The 23,649-nt window shown below is 41.3% G+C and overlaps 1 protein-coding gene across 4 annotated transcripts in view; it reads right to left on the bottom strand.

Annotated features, from left to right (window-relative positions):
• The window catches only part of Tgfbr3 (transforming growth factor beta receptor 3), a 184,881-nt gene that overhangs the window by 102,355 nt on the left and 58,877 nt on the right, over positions 1-23,649 (bottom strand). For all 4 annotated transcript variants that reach the window (XM_076863529.1, XM_076863526.1, XM_076863530.1 and 1 more), the window contains one exon: positions 11,293-11,477. In XM_076863529.1, coding sequence (XP_076719644.1) covers positions 11,293-11,477 — 185 coding nt within the window. The remainder of the gene's footprint in view (positions 1-11,292; positions 11,478-23,649) is intronic.

Below are 23,649 nucleotides of genomic sequence, written 5' to 3'. Positions count from 1 at the left end.
TCTTCTGGCCGACACACAACTTCCTGTAGGGTTCTGGTGGGTAAAGCTTGAAAAGGCTGCCAAATCCAATGACCAGCAACTTCTGAGCTGACTTAGAAAACAAGCTACAAAGACTTGAGTCCAGAGTAAACAAAGGAAAGAGCCACATTAAACAAGGAACAAATTACTATACAGGCAGGGATATTTAAAGTACTCACTGAGCGAGAAAACAAAATTTTTAAATATCAGGTTATTAGGTATTTAATAATACACAGTAGAGTAAAATGCTCTCTTTCAATTGGAGGAATCAAAGTTAATTAATTCCAGCAATATTAAGAATTGGCTGAGAGTCACCTCCTACATCATGAGGACACATCATTCTCAATGGCCCAACTTCAAACCCGGCTCAGATCAAATGAGCTACCCAAGGGAGCAGCACAGAGTCAAAAACCATTTATAGCTTTTTACCCAGCTAAGGGAAAGACTAACTAGTTTACTAACAGATGACTAAAACCCCTCAGAGTAAAAAAGAATGTTAACAGAGATTCAGAAATGGTCTGGAGAAAGACTGAAATAGAGATCTATAGAGTTTACAGTAAATCTTAAAGTGGATTAAAGGAGATTTAACTAAGAAAAAAATATATCAAAGCAGTCATAGAAAATGGAGGGGCCTGGGGACCAAACAGCAAGTTCACTGATATAATGCAAATCAAATAAACATTGCACCATGGAAAAGAAAAGTAGTTAAGAAACTTATAGTGATACTTGAAGTAACATTCTTATACCACGCAAGAACCCAATTTACAAAATGCAAAAGACGTCCAAGGCCCAGTTCCAGCCCTTAAGAAGTTCCCTCTCCAGCTGGGTGCACAGAATTAACACACATAATTCAGTAGCAAAGAATATGGGGGAAAATAATTCTGTATAATTCTGTACTCTGGGGAGGAGCAGAGTGTGATTGGGGGAAGTGAAGAATTCAGAGCAACATTTTAAAAAGAGGAAGATGGAGAAGGGTAAAGGAATCAGAAAAAGAACTGCTGGAGAGGAAAGACTGATGTGTGGGCTTCTGACGTGGCAAATGGGAGAATTAAGATAAATGTTCAAGTGGAATTAAGAAGAAGGCCTACAGGTGTGGTGGCACACACCTGTAATCCCAGAGATTTGGGAGGCTGAGGCAGGAGGATCCCAGCATTAACAACTTAGGGAGGCCCTAAGCAACTTAGCAAGACCCTGACTCAAAGAAATAAAAATAAAAAGGGATGGGGATATGGTTATATCCCTATGTTCAATCCCTGGTACAAAAAAAAAAGAAGAAGAAGAAAGAAGAAAGAAGGAAGAAGGAAGAAGGAAGAAGGAAGAAGAAGAAGAAGAAGAAGAAGAAAGGCTTAGAAACGATGGATTCAGCAGATAAATCAGTGGTGTGATCCTAGCCAGTATTTTTTTTTAATAACAGGGTCCTGCTATGTTGCCCAGGTTGGCTGTAAACTCCCAGCTCAAACAATCCTACTGCCTCAGCCTCCCAAGTAGCTGGAACTATATGCATGCCACCATGCCCAAGCATGAGGCCTGGGAATCTGCACTCTTAAGCATCACCAAGGGATTCAGATACAGGGCCTTCACACACCACCCAAGCTTTGAGAAACACTGATCCACAGGAGTGAGTCCAAATCCTTTTACTTATGCAGCCTTTCAGTCTCATCTTCCACTTTCAGGTCCCAGCCCACCCCCAACATTGTCCCATCCTCTATCCCAGAAGGTGGCAAGCTCTTTCTGCAAAGAGCCAAACAGTAAATATTAAACACTTTGTGGGTTTCTGTCACAGTATGCAACTCTGCTATTACAGTAAGAAGGCAGCCACAGAAAATACATAAACAAATGAGTGTGGCTGCATCCTAATAAAACTTTATTTACAAAAGCACATATCAGACTGGTGAATGGATTAAAAAAACAACAACATAGTATAGCCACACAATGAAAGACTACAACATGGATTAATCTTAAATACATTATGCTAAGTGAAAGAAGCCAGTCACAAAAGAATACGTATTACGTGATTCGTTTATATAAATGTCCAGAATAGGCAAATCTGGAAAGAAAGTAGATTAGTGGTTGCTTTGGGCTGGGCAGAGAGCACAGAAAATGGGGGAGTCACTATGAAAGAATACAAGGTTTCTTTTGGGGGGTGATAAAAATATTCTAAAATTAGATTATAGTACTTGTTGCATACCTCTATAAATATACTAAAAACTTGCATAGTTTAAACAGGTGAACTTTATGGTATATAAATGGCATCTCAATGAAGCTACTTAAAACCAAAACAGGCAGCAGGCCTGTTTGGTTTGGTCCAAGGGCCACAGTTTGCCACCCCCTCTGTATACCAGCCATACCATGTATAGGGGAAATTTTTCCTCCACAATTGGTTTCTACTCTGCCCTCTGGGTATATTAAGGCCACTGTCCTTCTGTCCAGCAATATCTGCTTGCTTCCTAAGCCCTCAGTTAAATGCTCTATCTTCTGGAAATCCTTCCCTCACCTGCAAATAGAATGACCACTCCCTTTGTTGAGTTTCTGCAAAATTTTAATACATTAGTCATATTATTTGTTATTTAACATTAAATGTGTTACCCTTTAATTCCAATGGGCACTAAAGAAATTTTTAAAAAATGAATAGAATGTAGAGAGGATGTCCACCTGACACACTGTGGGCTCTTGGTAACAAGTCACTGAAAGGGGCTGTGAGCAAGTAAACAAAGGAGTCAAGGGAGTATTATTTAAAGAAGATTGGTTCTATGAAATAATTCCCAAACTAGATGGAAAGAATCAAGGCCTAATCAAGCTGAAGACAGCAGTCCCAAGAGAACAGGAGACTGCAGAGTTAGTGGAGAGAACAGAGACATTCAAAGGAGAAGGGAAAATGGCAATAAAACTTGGTGATTGACCCGATATAGGATCTGAGGGGGATGGGTAAATGCAAGATGGTTCAAAAGTTCCAAGTCAGATGTCAGTGGTGACACTGAGGACACAGGGAAGCTGGCCCTAAAAACCAACACTGGAGTGAAGAGAACCAGCTTAAGCAAGTCCTTGGATTCCATTTTAGAGATTATGAAGAGCAGCATTAGCTGGCATTGACCACTAAATGTGTGCCAGGCACACAACACCAGCCCTAAATGCACAGCAATGCCCCTCAATCATCAGTGAACCCTCTAAACAAGTGCTACTATCACCTGCACTTCACAGGTGAGGAAAGTGGGCTTAAAGAATTAAGTGTCACCCAGGATCGCACAGTTGAGAAGGAAAGAGCTGAGATTAACCCTGTATCTGAAGCCTATCCTCCACACCACACCTCAAGCACCTAGGAGCTCAAGGTAGGACTGGGAGACCCGACCAGCATTCCACTTGACAACCCACGGAGAGTTCTGAGGGTGACAGACAAGAAGTGACAACCCAAATCTTAGGACAGACAGGCCTCCTCAGGAAGATAGAGAAAAACAGAGGGCCAACAACACAACTGCTTCGATTAAGAAACCCTGAGAATAAGAATGAAAAGATGGGAAGGAAACAGAAAAACAAGTGGGAAGGGAGACGGAGAAGCTGGCTAATGTACCATCCTGAAATTAACAGGGAGGTACCTGAAGAAAGAAAAAAATTGAGGAAGATAAGGAACAGGGAAAGACAAGACAATAGAAAGAGCTCTTCAGTAGAAATTGAGGTCCCTGGGTGACAGTCCAGCTCCTATCAGACAGTGAGCAAGTTGCCATTTCACTCCCTGGACTGGTCCCCTCTGGAGGTGGGCGGGACTAGACTGGCCCCTCCCGAGTCCAGCATCTCATGAACAGTCAACAGGCAACATCAGTGACACCCACAGGTAACCCCAGAAAGCAGAAGTCAGGCAGCAGATAGGGAAGTACAACCGATGTTCATTCATTCAGGATATTGAATAGGAAAGGAAAAGAGAAATAAGGAAGCACCCAGAGGCAATCAGAGGGGCCAAGTTCACCCGCAGATCTTCATCATATAGAAAGAAAAGCAAAATTATTAAACATACATCTAATTTACACAAAAAATATTTAGAAAACACAGAGGAAGGATGGAAGTTAATGTGATAACACTTCTGCAGAATTTAAGTCTTCAAATTAGAGATATCAGCAGTAAGTTTCCCTATATTTTCATACAAAATGTCAAGACAACAGATACACAATGGGAAGGAGAAACACAATTGGATAACGTGACGTTCTGCACTCACATAAATTGGTTATTTGCCCAATTGACACATCTGGTCTTGGATTTATAGACCTGCTCTTTACTTTTGTGATTTTTTTTTTAATCCTCTCCAAAAAAATCCTAAGAGCAAAAAAGTCACATTTTCAAATATGGAGGATCTCTTATAGAAACACTCTCTAACAAGATTTTCAGGAAATTTAAGAACATCAAGAGCAGTTACCATGACAACAGCAGTGAGGGTCAGGGTTGTAACTCTAACCTCCCAGAAGTCAAAATACCACACTGCTGGACAAATTGTAAAAGGGGTCAGGGCAATCTCTTCTCCATCTGAGGAAGGGGCAATAATAAGAGAGGTCTTTTCCCAATCTTCAGGTTCCAACCATCAAAGAACATAACCGACATTACCGCAGGCTAAAATGGCAAAGTCCAAACAAGCTCAGTCCCCCTGGTGGGGCAGCCGGTGTGTTATCCCAGAGCAATTTTATAGCACCTAGACATTCCTATGAGAAATGATAGGGTTAAGCTGTATAGCCAGCCAGAGTCCTGGTAGGCATATGGAAACTCCTTTACTTAGCTTGTGTCCTGATTGTTTGCTAACCACTGGTGTTTACTAGTATTCTTTGATTTCTGCTTTCATTTTTTTCCAGAGTTTCATTTAAAAAAAATTAATTTCATTTTTTCCAAAATTAAGTTTTTGGAGAGTCCTTATTTGAGAATTAGCTGTAGTTTCAGATTACACATCTTGCCCCAACATGTTAGAAATCATCCTTGACTGGTGTGGCCAGTTCTAACTTTGGCTTGCATTGTCCTCTGTTGCAAAATCCTTGCTTTGCTGCCCCACAACCCTGCTCCTATTCAGCCCTGGATGGGTGCCTCCAAGCTGCCCAGCAGACTGTCATTCAAACTGCACTGAGCAACATGTGAAGAGGCAATTCTTTAAGAGGAACCTATTCCTTTAGGTTCTCTGTTCCTATGTGAGAGACAAAGTCAATTGCCTTTGAAAATGTGAAATAATTTCTATAGCCACATTCAAATGAGGGTGGGGAAGAAAGGAAGGAGAGAAGGAAAGAAAAAGGTGGTAGAAGAAAAGAGGAAAAAAGAGAGAGTGTTTTGGGGAAATTTAATATATCTGTTGTAGGTCTCTGACAAAATGGTAAGTTTAGAGATAATCTTACCTGTCACATTGGGGCAAATTCCAGAACAACCTCCTTTTAAACAAACACCAAACATTGCTTACATATAGAGGATTCTTGTTTAAAAACTGAATTTCAACAATATACAGCATCTGTGTATGAGGGGAGTTCACTTTGACACTTGCTTAGTATATACATTATCTAAGATAACACAAACGTAAATAGCCCTTTTTTCCTGCATGTATACAGAACTAGCATTGGGAAGTCATTCCTGAATAATAGCAGAGGGGAAAAATGCTCCAGATAGAGAAGGAATGTAGCAAGTTTGCTGATGTTCATTTGATGTTTTTGCTGTCATACATGTGCTTTCCAAAAAGCCAGCTTTGAAATCTTCTATCAGTTCTTCAAATAGTAATGGGCAAGACACATACCCATTGCAATCTCTCCAAGCATTGTAGTGTCTGTATTTTGATAACTCAGAAGAAAAACAGAAAAGTTATCCATCTGTTTAAATTGTAGAAACATGAGGAAAGACTAGATATAGGTAGATAGGTAAGTATGTCGGTAGATAGGTAGGGAGGAAGAGATCTCCAAATCTATCAAAGTCCTCAATGTAAACGAAAGGATATTAAATCAGATAGCAAAGCCCAAATACCAAAAGTTTTTGAGTCTTTTTCTTCTTTAGCAGGAGAAAGAAGAGTCTTGTTTGTTTGCTTGCTTTTGTGGAGTGGGGACTGAACCTAGGGCCTCCTTGCATGCTAGGCAAGCACTCTTTCTCATAGCTAAATCCCCAACCCAGGGAGAATCTCTTAATGTTCTCCCCTACACAGGTAAAGCAAGTTTGATCTTAAGAAGTACTGGATTATAAACAGAAGACAGGTGAGGCACTTTTGTGAAAGATGCTAAAAGCATTAGGAGATGATTAGTTATGAAAACAGATAAAAGCTCCCTTGGCAGTGACATTTAGTGTGGGGATTAACAACCCCACGGAGCACAATGGCTCCTGAGCTCAGCCCTACTTTTATAATTACTGACATTCGGTATGATAATCCTAAACCATGAAAAAAAAAAAAAAAAGAAAGAAACACTGCCACACACATATCAACCTTAATACTGCCCCTAAAACACCACGGAAATAAGAAAGGACCCCAACGATTGGAAAGCCTATGCACAAAACCCAAACCCTACCTGGGACACGTGCCGGCTCAGCCAACTGATAGAGCCCACAGGCCTGATTAGCAGAGTTTGCAGGACAGAACAAGGTAAAAGATGAATGTACAAGAGAGGCCATCTCAAAAGTGTGGGAAAAGCTTGAACTGTAGTATCAACACTGCTCAGAGGCAGCTCCACAACTCATCATCTGCTTGTCTAACCTACCCAAACCCAAATGTCTTCAGGCTGCTAGGGACTGGCAGAGCTTGTACCCTTCATGCACAGGGCTGGTCCACAGCAGGTACCAACTGCTACCACTAGTTGCTGGTACTTTTATTTGTAGGATAAGGGAGCTATTAAGAGGAAAGCAGAACAGTTAGCATTTCAGATGTGTTTACTTCCTTCACTTTCTCCTAACTGTGGGTTTTCCTGTCCCCAAAAGAACCAAGAAGGGGACAAGTTCATGCCACAGTCCTCAGAGAAGGCATAAAGTAAAAGCAATTTGGAGCCACATGTGTGATTAACCACCCATCCCATTTGGCCATGCCTGCCAAGAAGCTTAGAGCCAAATTTCAAACTCAATCATAGCAACCATGTTAACCCACACAGCCAACAAGCCTCACTCTTCTTTTTTCCTTTGGTTCTCATTTTGTACTTCTGCTTACATTGTTGGTATGTCTCTTGTTGGAAGCCCATCCCAAATCCTCTTTTGGAATGAGACAGAGAAGCAAATATATAAAATTATGGAGTTACGTGCTTTCTGATGGGTGAAGTTATTAAATCTGGCCCTTTTCCTATGTCAAGAGAGTTTCCTGATCCTTACTCCACCCCTACAGCCAGGCGCTGGCACACCCATTAATAGTCCCTCCATTAATGTCAGAACAAATACATAAATGCCAATGCCTGTATCTTTTAAATTCATGTGCAGTGGCTAACTAAGGGCTTACCCTCAACAGCTCTTCATAAGAAGCAAGCAATTAGGTTGGAAGTAGAAAAGACTCGCATGACCACATAAAAGCAGATCACAAGTAAAAATTAGATGATAGGAAACAAAACTGTTGCCATTCCAGCAACTAAATGAAAGCATGCTATTGTAAACAAGCCTCTGATGGTGCACAGTCAGGAACCAAGAAGCACCCGAGGCACTGAGGCACTGAGGTACCGCACTCCACACTCAGGAGGCTCACAGAGGGGACTGGGTGCACTTTCTTCAGTTAAAGGGCCCAAGGAGCTGGTTTGTGCAGCAGTGAGAAATGACACAGGTCTTCACTTATTCTAAAAGACAAATCCAATCTCTCAGGGCTGTTTATCCTCTTCTGCCCTCCTCAGTCGCCAGAGAGTCTTTTTCCAGTTTCCTGTCACTGCCAGGGCTGTTGTTTCCAAAACCAATGATTACAAATGAGAGGTGTGGTCTCAGAAGAAAAATACAACTACAGGTCTCCCTGTCCTGAAAGAACCCAGCAGGAAGGCCAATGGGAAAGGAGGGGGGCCTTGTGACATTGCTGTAATAAGTGTGTTTCTGATACAAACCCTCTGCTGGCTAATACAATTGTTCATCCAGTTTTGTTTGAGCATAACTGCCTCCCCAAACCTTGTCAACCGGCTGTGTTTACTACTTCTAGTTCTAGGCTCTGTCACTTCTTCTACTCTGGAAAATAAGAAAAAAACTTCTTAGCTGAAGGACCTTAAGGCACCAGGGAAGCAGGAGTTCAGTAAAATGTTAGAGAAGGCATGATTTATCCTGGATCTTCATGATAATCCTGCACCACTCACAAACAGCACTTATTTCATCTTCAAAATTATTTGCCTTAAGCAAAGGCTGCCTCTGGTCCTCCTACTATTGCTCCCAAACAAATCAGCTGTTAGTTTTTACACAGCCCGTATTATAGCATATCTATAAAAAAGGTATCCATTGAGAATAGCGAAAAGAATTGCACGAGTTTAGGTTGGAGGAGGAGGAAGCAATTTGGGTATAAAAAAAGTGAAGTGAGCCAAGGTACATTTTATGGGCTAATTAGAACACGTTGGCAGGTTGAATGATTTTTTTAAATAGCTTTATTGGGATAAAATTCACATACCATCAAATTCACCCTTTAAAATATAATTCAACAGTTTTTATTATATTTTCAGGTTGTGCAATCATCACCCCATTTAAGACATTTTAACCACCCCCCCTCCAAAAAACCATAATCATTAGTAAGTCAACCTCCATTTCCTCCTTTCCCTATCTATCCTAAACAAGCATTCATTTAACTTTCTGACTCTATAAATTTGTATATTCTGGAAATTTTCAAAAATGGAATTATATAATTCAGGGTTTGTTGTGTCTCTCTTCTTTCAGTTAGCATAATATTTTTAAGGTTCATCCGTGTTATAGCATATGTCAGTACTCCATTCCTTTCTATAAATATACATTTTATTTATCCATTCATCAAATGATGGACATTCGAGTTGTTTCCATCTTTTGAGTATCACGTATAATGCTAACATGAACATTCATGGGCAAGTTTCTGTGGGGACCTGTTTTCATTTCTACTGGATATATAACCTAGGAATAGAACTGCTAGGTTACATGGCTCAAAAGATTTTTTTCCAAAACTGTTTGCACAACTGTAGTAATTTTTCTCCATAGTAATGTCTGAAGGGAACAAGCAGTATTTAATACTTCTCCACCCACATTCTGCCACCCCCCAACAAATTCATTCATTCTCTGCCTGATGTCCTCCTCTATATTCACTCTGTATACACAAAATACCTGGAGGGCTTCGAAATGACAGCACCTCAGAGCCTGATGGAAATTCTAAATATCAGTTATCCCAGCATCATGTTTTCAAACAGGATTGAACTAACAACCATTTAATCCTTAAAAGTCCCCAAAGAAGGAAATAATGTAATAATAATGAATCTGCAATATGTATACGGGGTAAAAAATGGGAGTTCATAATCCGTTTGAATCAAATGTATGAAATATGATATGTCAAGAGCTTTGTACTGTTTTGAACAACTAATAAAAAATAAAATAAAATAAATTTTTAAAAAAGAAGGAAATAATGTAATTTCCCTTGGTCGCCTCCTGGCAGAAATGTCTTCAAATAACTAGCCCCAAATTATACACATGCTCTGCAAATATTGAAGGAGCACAAGATGCAGTTTTCAAACAAGTTTGGGATTATCCTACGTAGTCCCTCTTTCTTTTCACACCAAATGCACTATGTCCCTCGATGCCACCTAATTTTACAGCCCTGCCATGTCCTAAAATGAATTTCATTTTGACCTAACATAGTAAGTAAAAGTGTGGGAGAACTCTGCTGTCCTTCCTTGAGGTATTTTTCTTTTTGCTCCAGTAGTCTTGCTGAATCTATTTTCATAGTCAACAACAGTACCGCACAATTTAACATCAAGAATTCTCGGCTGTTGCTGCTTCTGTAACAGCTTGGACTTTCTCCCTTCTCAGTTCCTCCGAGAGAGGCATATATAAAATGAGTAATTACTGCTGCTGAAGAACTGCTGGAGTCAGCAACGCCTGGTAGGAGCTGCATTTCCTCCTCTCCTTCCCCTCCCACCACAAACTCTCCCCCATAAGTTAAGAATTAAAGACACATTACTGGGATAAAGAAATCTGACCTGAAATATGCGTTGCAGCAACAATGGCAAGCAACCAAGAGTATTAACAATAATTTCCAATGGAGCTGGAAAGGCTAGGCGATCCGTCTTTGAAATGAGCCAACTCTCTGCACACTTTCATGAGATTAGAATCAGTTTGCTTTTCCTTCAAGATACTTCATGCCTCTTCTGTCCCTACTCCTCCCAGATGGACAGGGTGGTTATAGCACATAGACAAGTGGTTCTGGAAATTTACTTTCTTGACCAAGAGAAAGCTCAAAGATAAATTCCATTCCACATTAGTTTTCCTATGCTTCATTGTGATCGGGATTTACTGTGGTTTCATTCTCCTTGGAGAGATAATACCTGAGTGATAACATCTCTGACATAGAAGCTAAAAAACAGAAAGAATAACAACAACATGTTGTCTTGGGGGAAGTCCATCCTCTTAAAAAAGTATGATGACCCTGCACCCATGATCTCAGCCATGAGTCACGAGAAAGTAGAGGCTGTTTCTCTCTGAAGGTGATGACCCTGAGCTAGTGAGCTATCTCTGAACCTGCTTATTCCCATGTAAAATGATAGAGCTTCATGAAGTAGCATATGAGTGCCTCAAACAGTGCTGAGAACAGAGCAAATACTGTTAGCACTGGGCTTGTACCTTCATCTTCACCCTTGCAACCGAGGCCGAGGCCTCTACCATCTTTGCAAAGCTGCATGGACAGTAATAAGAAACTGCCCTCAGGCCTTTTCACAGAAACACAAAGTGCTAATAGCTTTATTCCATAATGTTCCCATTTCCCTGACTCATTCTGGAAGAGGTTCATAAGACAAAGCAAGGACAGAAGAAAAGGAGGCCACTGGTGAGAATGAGGAGACATATTAAAATTACAGAGAATGGCACCTGGCTTCCGCACAGTCATGCTTAGAAGATGAAAATTCATACAAACATGCTTCCTGATATGGAGGGCCAGGAAAGGAGGCAGCCAAGCAATCCCTAGAGAGAGAAAGCTTAAAGTTGACTAGGCCAGGGAGCAATCTGTTATTCTAAGCTCTGGGAGCCATCTGTTATTCTAGGTTATATTCTCTCTCTTGTGTTCATACATGAGCATCCTTGTTGAAGAGAAGAAAAGGATTCTATGTTCAGAAAAGCATCTCTGCAGACTCAGTGGATGGTGGGCTGGAAGCCGACACCAGTACCTACCTCTCTCTGTGGCTGGCCTGGGCCCTGGTCTATGGGGCGCAGGTTCAACACGTGCACTTCCTGTGGCAGCCCAGTCGTGCCTCTGCTGGCACAGCCTGACAGGACGGTGAAGCTCTCCATCAAGGCCTGGACAGGATGGGAGGCATTGACAGGAGACAGCTCACACTGGGTACCAGGCTCTGGACCTGCAGACAGAATCACAGACATGAGCCACTCAGAGCAATGAAGTCTACCTCAAAGTGGGTGTTTCTGGATGATCAAACCACTGCCAACCCTTTAGAGGAGTCTTTACAAGTAAGTTGTCTCCAGAACTAAATGAGACTTTAAGCAATTTATTCCATTTATCTCTGACTTTCTTTCAAGAGAAGAAGAATTCAACACAAATCAAACAGAAGGTGTCCTTCATCCAGAGGAATACATTGATAACTAGTGAGTTTAAAAGGGAATTTAGAAAATCAAATATATATCAAAATCATCCAAAAGAAATTTAAGAGATTGGGATTTCAGAACAGACTAGCCCTTTTCGTCATTTAGTCCTAGAAGCAACTTCATTTTGCAGGTTAATAAATTTGTATGTAACTGCAGAAACTCAGGAGGCTGAGTTTGAGATCAACTGAGCAAGAGTTGTCTTGAAATAAAAAATAAAAGTGACTGGGGATATAGCTCAAGGCCAGGGCACCCCTGGGTCCACTCTTCAGTACAGCAAGTAAAATAGAATAAAATTATAAATTTGCATTCCTTTTCTCCTCTTTAGTCTGTCTTTGTCAGTTTGTTCCAGAACCTTCAGAGGACAGTGAGGAATTTCCCTTTACCCCTATAATGCTTCATGTTCACACACCTCTGTGAGCTTGCTGCTACTATCCCCATTCAATAGCTGAGGAGCCTGGAACCTGAACATGCAGCTCCATTTCAAATAGAATCCATATAAAAAGACTTGCTTGCATTCCAACGAGCTCTTTCTGACTTTTAAATAATAAAAGTATTCTCTAGGATTGGAGCCCCAATCTACAATGAAGTTCAGAACTAGCCATTCCTGTACCTCACGACTATGTCATAAGCAGACACTCCACCGGGTGGGCCAAATCTATTTCAGGACTCACAGAAATTATCTAGGTTGATAATAGCAATCTGGTCTGAAATGAAGTATGTGCCTTCTCAAATAATCACTGCCACTCCATATAGCTGGACTGTGCCCAGCTGCTTTTTCAGAAAGCAGGAGGTAGGAAAATGTTGTGGCAGCAATGGTGGGAGGCACGTTTCTAGGTACACTCTGAAACACTAGGAAAAGTCTTCTGTTTCTACTTAATTCTGGGGACACACACTGGCCAGAGCTACTCACACTGGGAACCCCTCTGAAGTGAATTTGCAACAACCACAAGTTAAACACAAATATAAATGTTTTTAAGTTTCATTTTTTGTATGAGTGTACAAAGCTCTTATTAGTTTGTCATTTGACCCAAAACACATCTGCAAAAAGAGCTACAATCTGCCCAACTGGTCCTCTTCCTTCTGATGCCACCACTACCCACAAGCGTCCTCCTTTAAAAAAAAAAATCACCATATGGACTCATTGCTACAATAAAGCAAGAGTAAAAACTCAATGGGAAGCAAAGATCAGAGAGCAAGATCTAACCCAAAGAGGAAAACCCCCCTTAATGAAGAAGGCAAGAATTCTCTCTCTGTTCTGCTGGAGTCCAGGAAGAGCAGAACCCCTCTTTCTGGGCTGAGCTCTATCCGTGGGTAATACAAGTCAGTTCAAGATCAGAAAAAAAGGAGAGAAAGCAATGCCCCAGAGCATACTCTGATTAAGTATAAGACAGCATTTCTTTATAAGGACCTTCTGAGGTCAGTGTTTAAATATACTCAATGTTATGGTTTGGATCTTAAATGTCCCCCAAGGCCCATGTGCTAAAGTCTTGGCTGCCAGCTTGTGGAGCTAGAGGGAGGTGCTGGAACCTTTAGATATCGAGCCTGGTGGAAGGAAGTTAGGTCAGTGGGGGCATACCATTGAAGGGGATACGGGAACCCTGGATCCTTCCTCACTGTCCCTTTTTGCTTCCCAGCTGCTATGAGGTGAACAGTATTCTTTGCCTCACACTCTTGCCAGAATTTTCTATGTAGCCCCAGGCCACAGTGCTAGTGCCAAAACACCATGGACTGAAGCTGCTGAAATCATGAGCCAAAATAAGACTTTCCTTTTTTTGAGTTGTTTATCTCAGGTATTTTGTTGCAGCAATGGACAGTTGACTGACACGGTCAGCATAGAGTGCTCTTGACCATCTGGCATACTGGAGTTTTTAAAGTTTTTTATTGAAGTCTTCCCTCCAAATTTGAAAAAGGAAAAAAATAACACAACATGTGATTTAGCTATTAATATGTGAAAAAAGACAACAACCTCAACAAAAATTTCAGGAATTATCCATCACCATCAGTAAGAGTATGTAAGAAAAGTTGTCTTCAACAGTTCAACACACAGTGTCAGACTGTTCTGGTAAAAACAATAAAGAAACTTCTCCCATTTAATAAGTTTTTATTATGTGCTGGGCAATGACAGGTGCTATGTATCCTTCCAACACACCATAAAGAGGTAGTATCAGTCCAACTTAAAGAAAAAGAAGAAAAGCTCAGTGAATCACAGATGCAGGGGTAAAGTATCCTGAGGCTATAACTTACTCTTAAACGCACCTAAAAAAATAAGACGGATTGATAGATGAATAGATGCTTGATAAAGAATCTATTGCAAAACATTAATTCTGGAATCTGGATGTTCACGGTACAATGGTTTCAACATCTCTGTATGTTGAAATGTTTCACACAAAAATGTTGAAGGGGGAGGGATGCTTATTAAAAAATCAGGCCAAAATGCCCCAGAAAACATACACTTCTGAGAAAGCAAACAGGTCTAACTTTTCGATAATATCAAAAGTCTAAAAAAAAAAAAAAAAAAAAAAAAAACAAGTACATACTTTTGACCCAACAGTTTCCCTCTGAGAACTTACCATAAAAAAACTGGATCCATGTGCAAAGAGTACAGAATGTACCAATGGCGGGGTGAATACAACTTAAGAGAGAAGATAAAATGAAAATAAACTCTATAAGTCAGATTTTGCCCTGCTTAAAAGGACTTAGTGATCTCTCCCTGCTCTCCAGGCAAAATCCAGAAATCTCACCATGGGTCCTTCCAGATCTGGCCTTGCCTCCTACTTGGGCCTCATCTCTCAAAACTCTGGAACTTGCTCACTGTGTCTTAGCCATTTTGGTTGAGGCATAAACTTGTTCGAGTGTCTCCCAGTATCAATTATTCTCGTTTTTCTCAAACTGTTAGTTAAGGCTAGAATAAGGCGACAGCCCCCACTTTCAACAAGGTATCGCCATGTGATGAAATTTTGCCTGAGATATAGCCAGAGATGACACAGAGAACTTCCAGGAAGTTTCCTTGTGAAAGGAAAGAGATGGATTCTTCTGTCCTTCCTGATGACTGGAATATCGATGTGACAGTAGTGCTAGAGCAGCCATTTGGCCATCAGATTGAAGAAATATGCTGAGGAGGCCAAAGCACTAAGAAGTTGCCTGTGTACTTGATGAACATAGAACTCCTGGATCGACTGGCTCTGGACTGCTTTTTTATACATGAAATACATATCAACTCTTCTCTCATTCAAGTCCAAAGTCATCTGGAGTTTTCTGGAACCGGCAGCTTAATCCATCCTAATTAATATACTCTCCTTCATTTACTTCATCAAACCTACAACCTTCCCAGGAGCCTCTATATATACCAAATTTCCTCCATGAACACTTCCCCCTACCATTTCTGTTCCCTCCGGGGCCCTGGCAAGACAAACTCCTGCTCATTTTTCACATCTCCAAAGGAAGCTTCTACGGCCATACCAACCTGAACATGCTTGATCTTGTCTAAGGAAGCTTCTCTTGCCTCTCACTATGTTAGTGAGGACCTTTTTTTTTTTCATACTTTCATAGTACTCTCTACTTCTCTTCAAAGCACTTCATGTAATTTGATAAACACAACTATTTGCATAATTATTTGTTTAATGTCTACATTCTCCCAAAGACTGCAAATATCACAAAAGAATGGACCGCCATTTGGTTTACTGTTGTACACCTTCCCCCAACACAGTATGCTACACACAGTGGGCACGCCAACATTACTGAGTAGAGAAGAAAGAATCACGAGGTGATCCGTGTCTAATGGATTTCACAGGAGCAGGAGACTATCCTAGAGGTCTTCCTTTTGTTCTTTAAAAGCCAAAGCTTCAATTGTACACCAAAGTGGGGTGGAAATCAGTTGCGAAATGAAGAAGTGTTTGAGGTTGCTAAGAATCAAGTCCTAAGTTGCTAAGAATCAATCAGTTGGGTTCCCCACCCTCAACTGTCACAGAAAGCAGGAAAACACAAACTTGCCGTCCTCTCTTATTGAATACTCTTCTACCCTCTTGAGGTAGCTGGAGGATCCCCTGTCTCCCTTATCCACACCTCAGATCCCCAGCCTCAGCCTGCCACCTCCACAACCAGCCCAAACCTCCTTGTCCCTCTGCCTGGCCACAGCTGATCTTCAAGATCTCACCTGCTATTTTTGCCCTTGGGTTCACAGTGGGTCCTTGCAATCTGCCCACACAAAACTACATCAGGCTCCATTTAGAAAAGCTTTCTCTGGAAATAGAGTGATCAGCCCCACAGACTCTACCACACATTTATAAGGAAACAAGGTGGCCTGGTGCATCAGGGACTTCCTTGGCCCAAGGGCAGCACCTCCCAGGCACCAGAGCCCAGAAGAACGTGTTTCACAACCCTGCGTGAGTCAGCTACTCATATATGTGGTGCCCGGAGCACTCTGGAGCTGCTGAATAACAGGTCCACAGGACAGCCTCAGAGGCTGCAGGCTGGAACCCCACAATGTGCTCTTCCCTACGTAATCCAATCCATTCTGGTGTCATGAGACCGATAAGTAAGCACGAAAGCACGCTGGTGAAGATCCTAATCAACATGACAGAACTGTTTCACCACAGTAAAGAGCAACGGACCAAGTGAAGAAGAAACAAATCCCGGCTGAGAGCAACAGTATTTGCTAACACTCAGGCCTTTGTCTTTATTATTATATTATAGGCCAGGCACAGTGGCATACACCTGTAATTCTAGCAGCTTGGGAGGCTGAGACAGGAGGACAGAGAGTTCAAAAGCCAGCCTCAGCAAAAGGAAGGCAACATGCCACTCAGTGAGACCCTGTCTCTAAATAAAATACAAAATAGCGCTGGGAGTGTGGCTCAGTCAGTGGCCAATCTCCTCTACCTCCTAAAAGAAAGGCATATTATAGACACTTAATATTGGAAGCCTCATGGAAATTCTGAAAAGTGAGTATAAAAACTATTATTATTCCTACTATAAGTAAATTGTTGCAAGCCACAGAGCTGGGTGCATATTTCAGTAAAGTGCTTCCTGACACAAGGCACATACAGGCTCATGTTCAGAGACAGACCTCACTGCTACCTCCCTATCTGGATATTTCTATTTATTCTGGGCATCTAGTATACGCCCTGCCCAGGATTCTTTGGGGTTATTCCTAAAGAAATTGGGCTTTTCTATGGTCTTAGCCAAGTTTATCCTTCTTGGCTCCCTGGCTCCTGGGGAAATCTGACCTCCTCACAGTCCTCCTGGGTACTGTGTTCTGTCTGAACTGACCTCTTCCCTCCTGACCTGCAGCGAGGCTCTGTCCTTCCTGCTTTTACACCCTCTCAGCCACCAGGACGGACATCTGATCCCATCCCCCCACAAGATGTGACTTCTGTTGACTGAAACCCTGGCTGACCTGGAGACAGTACAGACACCAGTGAACCCTGTGGAAGAAAGCTACCAGGTAGCCCAGGCCGGAGACAGACACCCTGAGAAGGCCACTGCCAACCAGACACCTGCACCAAGTTAGCTTCCCACCCATCAGCCTGCTCAGCAGCTAGGCTACTTGAGGCAACTAGGTCTGGTGTGACAGAGCCAGGGGTGCACTCTTGGTGTGGAGGAGTATCATGGGTACCCTCTGCACACATTGTTTCTAGTCCTTGAAACATTGCCGCAGTCTGGCTGGGCACGATTCACGAGCCACTTGTTAAGCAGAAAGGAACTTTATTTTTTGAACGCACAGGCTGCACCACACAAGCTCTTCAGGAATTCCCTCAGAGCCCAACTGCCACCACAGCTCCTCAGGCCAGCCTCTCAACCGCTCTTGAGCCCGATTGGCTGGGTTGCATGGGCAGAGCCAAAAGAGTCCCCCAGTGAGCAGCTCCATGGTCTGAAAGGGCGGGGAAACAGCCCAATGAGCATCACCGCAGAGGAGCCAATCAGCTGGAAGTTTGCTGGGGCCGCAGTGAGCCAATCAGCTAGAATTTTGCTGGGGCCACTTTGGCTGTGGCTCTCAACAAAACATTACCATGAAGACAGTGTTAAAGCCCAGATTTTAGAGTGATGGGCACTAATGCTCAGAGAGGTTAAGAATTTACCAATGAACCCACTGCACCAGTAAGTGATATCAGGGAATTCAAACCTGCATGTATCACATTCTAGGTTCGGGTTCTTCTCATGACAGAGTACCACCTGGTTTCGACTTGAACTTTCCTGTCTTTCACCTTAGGGATGCTTGAACAGATTCACAGGCCAACCGTAAACATTAATTCAGGTCTGATAAGATAAATAAACTTCTCAGTTCACACTTGTAACCTTTAGTTGACTTAAAAGACCTCATAAACTCGATGAGGAAGCACAATTTCCTTTCTCATTTTTACCAAATGTCCTCTTTGTCTTTTTCACTAATGCGTGATTATCTGGACACATGGGAAACATTTCAAAGATCTGACTATAACATCAACATCTAAATTCCCAGTTCTACTTAAAGAAAAAAAAATGAAAATGGACTCACCCTTTCATTATGTCCTTTAACTACAACACAGCATTCCAATCTCGGTTACAGAACCCCCACATCCACGCTGGCTGCGGGCCAGCCCCAAGCCTTGATAGAATGCAGACAAAGCATTTGGGAACAGATGCATTTGCTGTACACACTTTAAATTTAATCTATCCCCAAAGAAATTCTTAATGTTACACCTCCTGTGACACAGAGTAAAATATTGAGGGGAGGGTATTGTTTAGAGGAAGGCATCGTAAGTAATCTTCACGTTTAATAAACGTGATCTGCAAGCATTCTCAATACTAATGCATACCAAGTTGACACAAACATCTGGTACCTATTCCACATAATTTCCATCGCTCTGATTCCCCATATCACCCAGAGTACTAATGAGGAGCGTGTGTTCAGCTGTAATAAAAGTGGTAAAGATGCAGAGGGAATTAAGGGGTAACATTATAGCCTGGGACCAAGACATCGCAGTGGAGAGATTTTATTCCACCAACACCATTGGCTCATAAGGGTTTCTGTTATCGTCCCACAGGGAATTCCACAATGCTGTCAGCTGCAAAGAGGGACAAACTCCCACAGACTGTGGGACTGGGGCACTACAGGATCTATTCTGTCCTTAAGCTGAACATCCCTTCTACCCCCATGGGATGTCAGAATCTGTAAGAAAGGGCACCCAGGATGATTTCTCCGGCAATAGCACAGTCTGGCTTTAGGAGACAGGAATGTCACCAGGATATGATGCAAAAACAAAGCTCCAAGGGAAAAACACCTGGAAGGCCCTTTGCTTTGGAGCCTGATCTGTACACATGTGCTCATGTTTGTACCATCTCAAATTACAAGCCTTTGGATCTACAGCCCCTTGGGGATAGAGCTGCGGAATGTACCACCATTAAACTCCTTCCCGCATGGCCCCCACCTGGGGTTTTCAACAATAAAACTTAACATGAGGCTGAATTTATCCCTGGTAGGAAAAGAAATGCTCTAAATCCTGCAATATGGATTTCTCAGGGGTGGGGGGAAGCCCAGATTTTTCTACAGCTCAGCTTTTTAGGCATATCTTATCCTAGTTTCTTTCATCCTCCAGGCAAATATCTAAATTCAAGCCTTCCTCTTGACAAACCAGCCCTCTTCCAAGAAATCAAATGCCCATTTGTTGGGCTAAAAGCCAGTGCATATTTGTATATGTTGTGTTGAAATTATGGTGCAACCATGTTGAAGAATTTCCTGTGTTCAAATGATGTTTTTAAGTGTTCGAAAGGAAACAAAGGGCAGAGCTTCATTAAGAACCTAAATTCTCCAAGTGTTGGGAAGTACCAAGCTGTAAAGGGCACTGACCCTTCCACCTTAGCAGGATACCATTCTACCACCCAGAAGTGTCCACAGAGGGGGGTCTGTGCACCTCGGAGAGGAAGGGGTGTTGTTTTGTACTTTTTATGACCTGAGACAAGGCAGCAGAGGGGGCATGTCCACAGATTTCACCACTAGACACAGCAAGAGAAGCCTCTAAGGAGCTAGGAGTAGAGCTCAGTAGTAAAACATGTATTTATTAGCATGTGCAAGGCCCTGGTTTTCACATCAAAAAAATTTTTTTTAAAAAAAGGAGCTCTTGCATTAGGTAAGCATGGGGTACTGGACCAGTAGATACTGGAGCAAGTTTAAGTCTGTATCTGCTGCTTACTGGTTGTTTGGCCTTGTTTTTGTTGTTGTCATTGTGTTGTTTTTGTGGTATTTAGGATGGAACCTAGGACCTCATGAGTACTCTCCCACTGAACTACACCTCCAGCTCTGACCTTATTTTTTAATCTCACTACAATCCCTCCCTCTTACTCTATGACTGGCTCAACTTGTAGATCAAATGAGGCATTATACATAAAAATGCTTTACAAATTTCAAGTACTATTAGAGACATTAAGTCCCCTGAGGGGAGGAGAAATAAATGAATGAAAACATTTTCTCAATTGAAGAATGTTTTCTCTGTGAGCTTTTAGAATGCTTAATAAAATATCTAAGATAAGATGTTCTTATACTACTCCCTAGCCATTACTCCCCAAAGAGTATATCTAAGAATTGTGCTGGGGAGATTTAAAATAAAACTAGGCACAGTATTACAGTATAGGAGTAAAAATTCCTGTTCTCTGAGTACATTCTGCCATTTTCTAAACAAGGTGAAAACAGTCCAGATTTGTGCCTGTAGGGAGTTCTGGCAATCCAGGAAGAGGATAATTTGGCACCACCTTGGCCAACCTTCTCTTGTTGGCTTTGATCTATCAAATGGTGTACCAGTTCCTATTCTTCTAACAAGAGCTGAAGAAAGCTAAGACAAATGGGGACACTTGCTACAGTATTCATTTATGGGAAAATTAAAATTTATGAGATGTTATTGGTCTCAACCTAGACACCAAGGACAAATAGGAAGGTGTGAAGGATGGAAGAAAATAGATTCTTTTTTTCTCCTACCCCACGTTTTGCAGATACAAAATAAGTGAAAGAAAGCCTGCTTCTTTATTAAGAGGAAAATGCTTTATTGATTTAGATTTGCAATATTAAACCTAACTTTGTCACATAATAAAAATTATAACTTAATTCCTCATAATGCAGTATTTTATGGCAAAGTGGGACTTTAAGGGATATGAAGCAGCTCCTCTTTAACCCTGAGGGATGATATTACTAAATCTTTTTATCTCTCAGACCTTGACTTAAGATAATCACTAAACTAATTTCCTTTCCCGACCCGTGGTTCTGGGGACTGAATGAGAGACTTCACACAGGTTGAGCACATGCTGTACCTCTGAGCTATTTCCCCCATTTTCTCTTTTTACCTCTAGCAAACTGGTGTCTGACAAGTAAGAAAAGGAGAGGAGAAACAGAGGTAAGAATATGCACAGAACCATGGAGGAATGGAACACACTGCAAGGGACTGGTGAGTATTCTGTTAGAACTGCTGTGTAGGGTCTCGGGTGGATGGTGAGCAGCAAGACAAGATGTAAGGGAATGTGTTAGGAAAGACAGAGGGGGAAACCACACTGCCAGGGAGTTGAATCAAAGCCAGTAACCACTAGTCCTGATTACAGATAAGAGAAAAGAGATTTAAAAAGGAAAATCTACAAACATTGGTTTGGCCACACAAAATATTTCTAATTATAGCCACGTGTACAAACGGAGCCATGAACTGAAACACATTTACTTTACGGATTTTATGTATAATCAGGGCAGTCAACAATTGGTTTTCAAGGAATGAAGGAAATGCTTAACATGAATGCCAAATTACCCAGCTTAATGTATATGTCAAACCACATTACAAGACTAAAGCATATTCCTTCCTCTTTAGACAAACTAGCTGGCTGCTCAGGTGCTTCTGCTACAAGGAAAAGTGAGAGCTAATGGTTTATAGGGAGCTTTGTGACCACCTGGGCACAAGTGCATTCTTGTTCCTTTCACAGTGAACCTGAAAGGCTCTGGAGAAGCAATGGAGCTGGAATTTCCAGAGTTTATGACAGCTGTGGGCCAATCAAGTGGTTCCATGGAATTACTCAGTGCAGACTGAGCAACAGTGGGCCTGAGAAAGACGGGAGGATTGTGCCTAGCTAAGCAGGCCCAGTTCAGCATCATATTTGTGTATCTAATTAAATTCAGAAACCCCGTCAAGCCTGTTACATTTATTGTACTTTTCCTTTATAGAAAATATCAGCTTTCACAAATCTGTTATTTCTTTTCTTTGGGCTGGAAACTCCATGAGGGCAAGGACCTGGTTTCTTCTGCTCATCTTCCAACCTAGTGTTTGGTATCATACATGGCATACAGGAAGTGTTCACAAATGATTGTTGAGTGATTAATTCATCGGCCAAACAACCAAAGACCCAAACTGCTAATTCTCTATAGACTGTGGAATAGTCTCCCAAGTTTAAATTTCAGCATTGTAGCCTCTTCCAGTTACCCAAGCATTCCATTTCTTTTCATGTTTCTTCTCTACACAACGGGGATATCAAAAGGATGATTCTTAGGATTGCTTTCTTTCTATTATAAGAATTATTGCCATATATCTAACTATAGGATATGTTCTGGAAAAAAACACCTTTTAATACACCTCAGCCTCCTTGTGCATTAGGAACACAGAATAGTAGAACTTAATGGAACCTTGGCTACTAGGTAGTTCAATGCCCTGTCACCCAGAGAGTTTAAGAGAACTCTACAAATCAGTTAGCAGAAAGGCCTCTTCCAAATCCTTCCTCGTTTTTAGACAAGTTCTGACATGGCTTCTGGTCCTAGAGATGCAAAAATCAATGTACGAAGAGAAAAGCATCCCAGTTTTAATGGATGCTTTTCCTAGAAAATTCTTGATCCAACCAAACTGTCATGTTATACATTCCTTTATTATTTATATAGTCAATTATTTCTAGAAAGGAAATTGGAGGGACTTATAACAAAAAATGGACCCATAAAACATACTTCAGCTGCCAATTAATTAAAAGTCACTATGGCAAAAGAGAAATCTTATCAAGAACCTGGCTAAAGAAGACTATTTCACTTGAGTTATCAAACTCAGCTCTAAGCTTCCTAGCAGCCAAGATAAAGTGAAAACATGATGCTTACACAGAGCTCATAAAAAGGAAACAAGTCAGCTCTTTGGACAAGAAAATTCTTTTCCTAGGTTTTAATTTAAGAGACCTATAATAATGTAAGAATTGGTGACTCCAGAGGTCATTGTACATAAATTACTATCTTATTGTATAGTAAAAAATCTCCCTCAAAATTTAGAACTGGGATAAATGAGGTACCTGTACCACAAAGCATCTACTGAGCATGCTCATGACAAAACCACACAGAGAAACAGACTATAAAACACACATCTGTATCTGACAAAGCAACCTTTCAAAACAGAAGTGTCATATGATGTTTCAAAGCGAAAGCTGTTTAAAGCTGGTTTTTTTTTTTTTTTAAGTTTGTCACATTGAGTCAAAGCAATTTCTGTTTTTCTAAAATTTGTGTGTGTTATTTTGCGGGGAAACTTCTCTTCAGTGTTTTTCCACTATGAATCAACTAGCTCCTATCCTTCCCTCTCAAGTGAACCTGCGGAAACCACTCTGCCAGAGGGAATTCACCTTCTCTCACATGGAGACAAGCTCTAATACTTTCAAATGGTCAATCTGAAAATGAAATGCTTTGCAAGCCAATTCCTACAACAAAAAAGGTCTTTGTTTCAAGATTTTCACAGGAAAAATATACTAATGCTACATCTATTATTTAAAGTAATAATTAATACCTTAACTCAGTAATTCATATTATACTCCCTTCTTCCCACCTTCCCACCACACAATAAATGCCTCATTTATTCAATACTGACTGGTAATGAGATATTCCAAATAAGCAAATTTTCCAAACAACTAAGGCTTTATTCCCTTCAGGAAGCTTTAGTCTTTTTTAAGGAAAATATATTTAAATTT

The sequence above is a fragment of the Callospermophilus lateralis genome, chromosome 7 (assembly GCF_048772815.1).
Source record: "Callospermophilus lateralis isolate mCalLat2 chromosome 7, mCalLat2.hap1, whole genome shotgun sequence".
Classification (NCBI taxonomy): Eukaryota; Metazoa; Chordata; class Mammalia; order Rodentia; family Sciuridae; genus Callospermophilus; species Callospermophilus lateralis.
This window is presented reverse-complemented; position numbering and strand designations above follow the sequence as displayed.